This window comes from Galeopterus variegatus, unplaced genomic scaffold (assembly GCF_000696425.1).
Source record: "Galeopterus variegatus unplaced genomic scaffold, G_variegatus-3.0.2 Scaffold6572, whole genome shotgun sequence".
Lineage (NCBI taxonomy): Eukaryota > Metazoa > Chordata > Mammalia > Dermoptera > Cynocephalidae > Galeopterus > Galeopterus variegatus.
The window spans coordinates 103700-113388 of NW_007732683.1; the positions used below are offsets into that span (position 1 = coordinate 103700).

Here is a 9689-nt window from a genome sequence, read left to right on the forward strand (position 1 = left end):
CTGACTTCTGCAAACTCTGTGCCGTGTTGAAAATGGCAAGTGTGCACATGCTAGAGGCCGTCATCAACACCGCAAAAATGGTTTTAGAAACTAGCGGGATTTACCTGGGATGACGACACGGTGATGTGATAGAATTTTCCTCGTCCTCCCTGGGGGATCGCCCTGACAAAGAAAAACTTCCGGCCGTCCTTGGAGAACACTGGCTCTTCATTCTGCGGGCAAGAGCAATTGGTTAAATCAAGGCAGAGGCTGCATTTTGTTTTGGAGATCGATGTTCTATGTAATTTCATTTTTTTTTTAGCTTTTTAGAAAAATTTAATTGGCGCATGTTGATTATACATATTTATGGGTTACAGAGTTATATTTCAATACATGTATACAATGTGTAGTGATCAAATCAGGATAGTTAGCAAATTCACCATCGCAAAAAGTTATCCTTTCTTTGTGATGAGAACGTTTAAACTCCTCTCTTTTAGCCGTGTGACACCATGCAATAAGTTATTGTTAATTATAGATGCCTGGCTTGACTGTACACCAATAGAACTTATTTTTCCTATCTGGCTGCAATTTTTTGTCCATTAACCGGCTTCTCACCATCCCCCGCTCCCTTCCCCTTCCCCCCTCTAATAAGCACAGTTCTACTCTCCACTTCTAAAAGTTCAACTTATTTATTTATTTCTCGCTCCCACTTATGAGACCATGTGGTATTTCTCTCTGTCTGGCTTACTTCACTTAACATAATTTTCTCTAAGCTCATCCATGCTGCTGTGAATAGCAGAATTTCATTCTTTTTAATGGCTGAGTAGTATTCCACTGTGTGTGTGTGTGTGTGTAGCACATTTTCTTTATTCAGTCATTCATCGATGGATATTTAGGTTGCTTCCCAAATCTTGGCTATTGTGAACAGAGCTGCGGTAAACATGGGATGCTTTGACATGATGATTTCCACTCCTTCGGGTGTATACCCAGCAGCAGGATTGCTGGACCATATGGCAGCTCTATCTGTAGTTGTTTGAGAAACCTGCATACTGTTTTCCATAAAGGCTGTACTCATTTAGACTCCCACCAACAGTGTAGAAGGGTTTCCCTTTCTCCGCATCCTCGTCAGCATTTGTTTTTCTGTTTTCTGGTAGTGGCCTGGCTATGTAATTTCTAACGAGAGATGCGGTTGAAAGAATAAGCAGCACATGGGGATTCTCTTTCCCTGGGAATCCTGAGCCAAACCATCAGTTTTCTAAAAGAAGAGGAATAATGGGGAATTAAGAGGCCACAGCGTAAGCAGAGGCAGATAAAAAGATATCCCTGAGTCTACAGCAACAGTAAAAGGAACTGACGTGTGTGCGTGCCAAACTCTCCAGAGAGAGCAGGGACTCGGCTGTCGAAAAGCACAGTGTGGTACTTCCCCCCATACTGTCACCCACTGAAGCCACAGTGCACTGTGAAACTTCTCCAGTGGCATTTATTATCTATTAGAAAGAACGTAATTCTGAACAGTTACAAACCAAATGGTGCCTAAAAATGAATTCTATTCTTTCAGTCCTGTCTTTTGTTCTTATTTAATAAAATCTATTTCATGTTGAGTGGCCCATCAAGACGACAAGAAAAACAAAACAAACCAAGGACACATCCTGTATATTCTGAAACACAGATGAGCAGGAAGAGCTTGCCCGGGGCTCACTCTAGCCTGGAGAGCTCGACCTCAGGTGGCACTAGGTGGCACGCGCTTGCTGGATCCACTGCTGCTTCTCCTGGGAGATGAAGTCGGCATTCCTACTGTCCCCAGGGTGGGGGTATTCCAAGCTGGACTTAAGGCCTGACTGCTGCCCCCAATCTCCACCCGGCCCTGCAAACATCCAGCCACCAGTTACTCGGCCCCCAGTCACCCCGGAAGGTTGGCCGCCGCTGTGGTTGCAAAAAGGGATTTTGTAATGGTGGCATCTCAGCCTCTCTGAAACTCAGGTTTGAAAGTTCCCATCCGTGAACGTCAATTAGTCGGCTATGATATATATTTTCTGATTCATGGAGCTCCTCATGAGTGCGGGGAGGAGAACGAATGGTAAATAAACCCCAGCTGGCTTGAGGAAAACTCATTTCCCTGCGGTAAATGAACACATGCAAATATGCCATGCCCAGAGAATAAACTAACATGTGATTAAAATGACATTTAATCTTCATGAATATTTGCAATGAAGTGAACCCTTTAATCTGCAAATATTGATTTTTCTATTTAGAGCTGGAAGCTTGGTATTTAAAAGTAGAGGAAATGGAAAGACCAGCAGTTAATTTGGCTTTTTAAAAATGTACTTCCATTTACCAACTGCCGGATAGGCATGGCGAGGTTCTCTCAGTTTTTGGGGGTAAACGTTTGCACTTTTGGCAGAGAAAAATGAATAAATGTAATAAATAATTAATTCTGGCCTGAAGCATTATTTTAATAATAAGAAGGCCTCAACCACTCTGATGTCACCTCTGCAACATTCCACCGAAACATCCCACTGCACGAGGTGAGGGGAGCTCTCTCTGAGTCTCCTTGAGACTCGGTTTCTGATGTAGTGAATGTATTTTTAGTGGCAAAGTGCAATGCTTTTGACTAGGGGACGTGAATTTTAACCCTGGTTCTGCCTCTCATGTTTCTAGTCTCTCTGGATAATAGAGAACCGGTCACGCAGGAGGCCTGGTTTCTACAGCTTCATTCCTAGCAGGTCTATGAAGAACCAGTCCTTTTTCTGGGGAGAGATTCTTTGTGAGCTGTCTGCAGCATTTCTGCCCGTTCTTCCCACGGTTCAGATGTACTCATCTCGTCTAACTTCCCAGCCCAAATTTTGAAACCACAAAGCCAAAGTTCTGGTTATAGAAGAAAGACAGAAATGATCCACGGGACTGAGTCTTCAAACAGAACGACAGGTTCCAGGTTCTACACAAATGGGATGTTTCTGGAGGCAGCCTCGTCGGTCGCATCGGGTCTGGGCAGCAGTGACGGGTGTGTATGTGGGTGGAGGGACTGCCTGTTTCTCTGGAATATTCCCAGAGGAGAGGGAAAACTTGCTGCACACACACACATTCGCCCCTGGCTCTTCCTTCTGGCTCCTGGGGAATCTCTGCAGGGATGCATGCTGAGGACTTAGGGACGGAGGTGGTCAGGGAGGAGACAGAGGGTTGGACGACATGAAGTTGGCGGGACTGTGGTGCAGCTCACCCCTCCTCTGGCAGCGGGAATGGGAAGACTGGTTGATCTAAGCAGACCCGGTCTCCTTGAGGTCTGCAGAACTTTCCAGATTCCAGTATTTTCTGGGCCGGCTGGGGCAAGCTTCTGTGACCCATTGGAGGTGGGTGAATAGAGGTCCATCCCCACTCATCCCATGGGCCTCTGAGGAGAAAAGCCCCCGAGCTCCACCTGAAGTGGCTGCAGAGGGTAGGGCCAGCCTTCAATAAGTTCCTAAGGTGTCCTCCAGGACTTCCCGGTATCTTGAGGGTTGCAGGAACACTACCGATCGTTTCTGAAAAATAGGGTCCATGAATTGCTTTATGAAGAAAGGAATGCAATGAGAAACTATTTGAAATTGGAGCTTCTTACAGACCGAGGATCCCTGGCCTTGCCTCAGTCACAGACGCACTCTCTGCAGGGTGCTCGCCTGCCTCCTCTGCGGCCTGGGGGCCACCCCTGCCCTGTGACGCGGGGCACCCGCGGCTATGGCTTGGGGGCTGAGCCACCAGGAACACAGCGTCTCAGAGGAACATCACGCTTCAAACTCAAGACGGCATTGCGTATTTTTAAGTAGCTGTTTTAAAAATGTTAGCTCTTTGCTTAGTGCTTTAAAGTTTACATTTTAAAACCCTAAGAATTGTCACTGTAATTGGTGCCACTTTGTAAGTGTTGGCTTGATTTTGCTTGCAAAGGTCTGGCTTCCCCAACCCCAGTCAGGCTGCAAAGACCTGGCTTCCCAAACCCCAGCCAGGCTGCAAAGATCTGGTTTCCCCAACCCCAGTCAGACTGCGAAGATCTGGCTTCCCAAACCCCATTCAGGCTGCAAAGACCTGGCTTCCCAAACCCCATTCAGGCTGCAAAGACCTGGCTTCCCAAACCCCAGACAGGCTGCAAAGACCTGGCTTCCCAAACCCCAATCAGGCCGCAAAGATCTGGCTTCCCCAACCACAGTCAGAGTGCAAAGATCTGGCTTCCCAAACCCCATTCAGGCTGCAAAGATCTGGCTTCCCAAACCCCAGTCAGGCTGCGAAGATCTGGCTTTCCAAACCCCAGTCAGGCTGTAAAGACCTGGCTTCCCAAATCCCATTCAGGCTGCAAAGACCTGGCTTCCCAAACCCCATTCAGGCCGCAAAGACCTGGCTTCCCCAACTCCAGTCAGGCTGCAAAGATCTGGCTTCCCAAACCTCAGTCAGGCTGCAAAGACCTGGCTTCCCAAACCCCAGTCAGGCTGCAAAGATCTGGCTTCCCAAACCTCAGTCAGGCTGCAAAGATCTGGCTTCCCCAACCCCATTCAGGCTGCAAAGACCTGGCTTCCCCAACTCCAGTCAGGCTGCAAAGATCTGGCTTCCCAAACCTCAGTCAGGCTGCGAAGATCTGGCTTTCCAAACCCCAGTCAGGCTGCAAAGACCTGGCTTCCCAAATCCCATTCAGGCTGCAAAGACCTGGCTTCCCAAACCTCAGTCGGGCTGCAAAGACCTGACTTCCCAAACCCCATTCAGGCTGCAAAGATCTGGCTTCCCAAACCCCAGTCAGGCTGCAAAGATCTGGCTTCCCAAACCCCAGTCAGGCTGCAAAGGTCTGGCTTCCCAAACTCCATTCAGGCTGCAAAGACCTGGCTTCCCAAACCCCAGTCAGGGCCGGGGCACACAGAGGGGCGCTGGGGTGCGCGCACCGTCAGTGGATCTGGAAAATCCCGCCGATGGCCTCGCTGCGAGAGGCGCGGGGTGGGCGAGCAGGGCAGGAGCAGGGCAGGTGCAGGGCAGGTGCACGGCAGGTGCCCGCCTGCGAGATGTGCGTTCTGCGGCTGGCAGGAAGCCGGGCTCCGGGGGCAGCGCCCCTCAAGCGGGCCCGGGAAGTAGAGCGCGTGCCCCCCGGGCCCCAGTGAAGAAGCATCGTGGGGCTCTCGGGCACAGCTGCACCTGCTGCTGATCCGGCACAACGTCTGCGCGTGGCCTGAGGCCCCATGCCCACCTGCCGCTGGGTGTCCCTCTGCTGTTCCCGGCCCCACACCCGCTAGACCTCGGTCTAAACACTTAAATGCAAGTTATGAACATACTGTAGGATCTTAACATATAGTAGGATTCCCTTCGTCTCCCACACTTTGGAATTTACATGCACATCCCATCTCTGCTTAGACCGTAAGGTCTTTGAGAGCTGCCGCTCCTGCTGATGATCCATTTGAAAAAGACATCGCGAGGTGGAATCCACCTGACACAAAATGAAACATTTTAATAAAAGTGTTCAGTTCAGTGGCATTTAGTACATTCACAATACTGTGCAGCCACCACCTCTATCTAATTCCAAAACTTTTCCATCACCCCAAATATCCAGTAAGCTGTTACCCCCATTTTCCCCAGCCCTGGCAACCACCAATCAGATCCCCACTTCTGTGAATTTATTGATTCTGGATGCTTCGTATATGCGGGACTGTGCAGTAGGGGAACTTGGCATGGTTCTTTTCACTCACATCCTGTTTTCCGCAGCATTATTCACACGGCCCACGTGTCCATCAACAGACAGACAAATTGTGGTATATCCAGGGAATGGAATATTACTCAGCCATAAAAAGGAATGAGATTCTGACACGTGCTACAACATGTGCTCAGTGACAGTAGCTGATTCATTTTTGAAATCCACAAAATCTAGCCCAGTGCCTGGTATGATACATAAACGTTGGTTGAACACATGACTATACAGATAATGGATTTTTAAAAATAACCTTTTCATTTCAATCTCTCTAACATTCTTTTTGATATAAGATGGACATCATAATATTATTTTTGATGTTTATGCTTAAACGTTTGGTCCAGGCGGAATTTGAGAACTTCCCAGCATGCTAATATTTTAGGGTTCCCAAGTCCTCTCTCATTCTTGATTTCTTCTTGGTTTGGACTTGGCACCCTGACTTGGACACAGGAAAATAAAAGTGGTCATAATGAACCATTGCTCTTTTGGACAAGATTGGCACGGAGCAGAAAAAGGATATATTTAAAAGTAACGGTGCCCACGGATGGGGCTATCAACTCTGAGACGGTCAACAGAGGCTGTAACGGATTGTTAGTCCCACAGATAAAAGAAGCAGCACTGCCATGAGAGTCTGGAATGTTCTTGGAGAACCACTGTTGATAGCTGTACTGTCCAGCTTTACTTATTTTCTGTAAGTAGAATCTACCGTATCAATAAGGAAGCACACCTGTGCCTCTCCACCATAATTCTTGAGACTCAAATAAGGTTTGATTTTTTTCCCATAGAATTTTAAGACAATTTTCATTCCATTAGGTAGCACAAAAAGAAAGTAAGCTTCTGAAATTTTTGCACCCATTTGTTCTGATGTCAGCGTGTGGGATGAGGCAAAATGAATTGAAGAAAGAAAATACTAAGTGCTAAGGGTTTTATTTCTTGTGTAAGTTTAACCTCTTTTGAAAAAAAATTCCCAAACAGTGATTTATTCTAGGCTTCTCCTGGTCTCTTTTAATCTCAAGCTCGTAGAGACTGTTCTAACGTGCACGACTTTGAGGTCATGTCCCCGAGGAAGGCTCTTGCCAAACCACAGTGGAGTCTACTTCAAAGGAGATGTCAGCAAAACCCCACTCAAGGATACACAGGCATGTCAACCACATTTTCGTTTTCTTTTGCCATAGAAGATTATCTCAAGGCAACTTTTATGGGCTCATGGTTTTTAATTCACCAAAAGGATGTCACCTAACTGAGAACTGAGGTCTCACCGAACGCCCTATGTTCTGAAGAGCAGCGATTTTCAGACTGTCTTCCCGGGTTCTCTAGCAGTGCCTCGGGGCTGCGGCGGAGAACAGAGATGCGACAGAGCTGAGCAGCCCCTGCCACCCCCACCACAGCCACACATGGTCTCTTTCTATCTGAGCAGTTCTGTGTGATTCAATTTGAGAAGCTTCTTGGCTGCTGTAAGAACTCCTACACCCTGCGTGGCTCATGGGGGTGAGCCGGGTGGCCGGTGCACGGGACAGTTACCTGTCTGTGGAGCCAGGCCTCACTTTCATCCTCGTGTTTCTGAAATGGAATAAGAGCATTAGAAAAGGGTCACTGCATGCATTGCGTCTGCGACCAACAGTGCAGAAAACAGTGTGGCTTCACCTGCACAGTGGCTGCACAGGCACAGAGTGGCCCGGTGGCTGGCTCGGAGCAGAGGCAATCCAGCTCTCCTCTTTGTCATGTTTGTGGGTTAGAGCCAAACACAAGTGTCCTTGAACAAGAAAAATGCCCTATTCCTAACGAAGAGGGCAAATCCACGGTGGGCAGCAATCCTTTGTAAGATGGTGGCACTTTTACCGTTTGGTGTCATGGCCCAGGCATGTATCCCTATAAAGGCAGACCTCAGGGGTTACGTTGTTTTAGGAATTTGTGTGTGTTTGTGTGCGCACACGCTCGTGTGTGGACATTGTGTCAAAATTCTAGTAGTAACTGAGTAACAATCCTGGTGGATCAAAACCCTTTAAAAGGGGTTAAAACATATAAAAAGTAGAGCTCACAGAACTGTGTGCAAAGATGCACAAACAGAAACGAAAACAAAACCCAAATCACCAGACATCGCTGTTCTGCACACAGTGTCCTCCCAAGGTGCCACAGGCCTGTTGCTGGGCTGGTTGGACCTCTGGACACCTCAGGACGTTAGTCTTTAATTTGTGGACTATTGGCAGGAAGGAGTTCCTGTTGCTGACACTCACAGATGCCGGGCACAGAGAGGATTTAGATTATAAGCAATTCTCATCTGCTTAGGCATGTGTTCGCTTTTTCCTTCCTTCCTCTCAAGCAAGCCCATCAGAATAACCTGGAATCTGCTCCAAATTATATAAAAGTAAGGCAAATCACTGACTAACTCGAGAATATAAATCTTAGAAACAAATCACTAAGACTTATCTCAAAACCACGGGTGGTGCAACCAGAGCTGCTTTCTAAGGGCCTCACAAGTCACAATAAATGTGCTTTTGCAGGCCTTCTGCCTTCTCAGTTGAGAAACAAAAGTTTAGGGTCAAAAAAGAGTTTCATTTTAATTGACCTGCTCCTTAGGGCGATGGCTCAGCAGTGTGGCATCATCGCCCACGGGGTGGAGGGTGTGCCCCGTAGGGCTGGGAGGGGGCTGAGTGACAGGAGGCCACGTGGTCACATCCCTGTTTCCCCGGCCCAGCAGGCCTTAAGAACGACTTTCCTTCTTTCTTTGCTCCCTCTTTAAGAATTTTCCATTTTTCTCTTGCCTACGTCTGCCTCCTCTTATCCTACATGGAGAGAGGCTGAGACCCCTAGAGAGCCTACCGGCCTCTCCGGGGACCTTCCGAGAGGGGATGGGGTCCCGCTAGGACTGAGCCGCAAGGACTCGCCCCGGGGTTCTGCAGCAGGACCGCATTTACCCACAACGTGACACCAAAACCTTGGAGCCACCTCGGACCACCCCTCCCCCTCCCGCCTCCCCATACCTTGGTGCAGACCCCCGTGGTGGCATCACAGAGGGTAAGGATGGATACGTTCTGCGCCCGGTTCAGCCAGGTCACGGCGACCTTGGTGCTGGTTGCCCACTTGACCATGGTGATGTAGTACTCCCTGTAACAGCAAATGCAGGGGGTGAGCGTGGAGCGGGAGCCCCCATCCCCGCCTGGCCACGGGGCCAGTGCTGGAGGGTGCAGGTGATGGGGACATCCCAGGGGCTCTGACATGGGGTTTATCAAGAATATCCGCAGACACAGAACTCTGGGGGAAGCTGCATGTATCAGCACGTGATAAAATGAGCCCTGAGAAATCCAGAGTTCCATGTAGGTGCATGTGTCCCCACAAGCAGCTGTCCCCATCACCCTGAAGGGTGAAGGCATTTGGGGCTGACGGTGGGTTTTTAAGTCACATGCTCTGGCTGGTGCTGCTCTGCTTGATTTTCATGCCATAGTCCAAGGCACAGGGACACCCCACGTTACCGGGAGGTAGAGAGGGGGTCAGATGAGAGGCGGGCAGAGAAAGCCAGGAAGGGGCTTGGAGAGAGACCCCCACCCCCCACCGTGGGAGGAAGGCTCTGCTTTCTTTTCTCCTTCTCCTTAAGGACAAAGACAAACACCCAGGGACATTTGCTAGCTACTTAGGGAAATGGGTTCATGGCTTTGGGCTTCAGGCGAGTTTGGTTTGATATCCCAGGTGTCACATGCCTGATTTTGCCCAAACCTGGAAAATCAGTGTTCTGCGCTGCCCTGTGCTTAGGACAAGGAGTACTGGGGCTTCTGGCAATGAATTCAATCAATTCAATCACTTCAATCAGAGACCTCCAAAAACTAGATTTAAAAAACAGCCAACCAACCAACCAATTTTACATTTTTTAAAAAATTTTATTTTGTCGATATACAGTGTGGTTGATTATTGTGGCCCATTACCAAAACCTCCCTCCCTCCTCCCTCTCCTCCCTCCCACCCAACAATGTCCTTTCTGTTTGCTTGTCGTAACAACTTCAAAGAATTGTAGTTGTTATGTCTCC

At 48.6% G+C, this 9689-nt stretch overlaps 1 protein-coding gene across 1 annotated transcript in view; it reads right to left on the reverse strand.

The window, feature by feature from the left end:
- DPP6 (dipeptidyl-peptidase 6) overlaps positions 1-9689 on the reverse strand; it is a 102566-nt gene that overhangs the window by 90393 nt on the left and 2484 nt on the right. Inside the window, exons 2-4 of the mRNA XM_008591025.1 lie at positions 8653-8776; positions 7193-7231; positions 105-212 (exon numbers count right to left, since the gene is read on the reverse strand). Of these exons, the coding sequence (XP_008589247.1) occupies positions 105-212; positions 7193-7231; positions 8653-8776 (271 nt within the window). The remainder of the gene's footprint in view (positions 1-104; positions 213-7192; positions 7232-8652; positions 8777-9689) is intronic.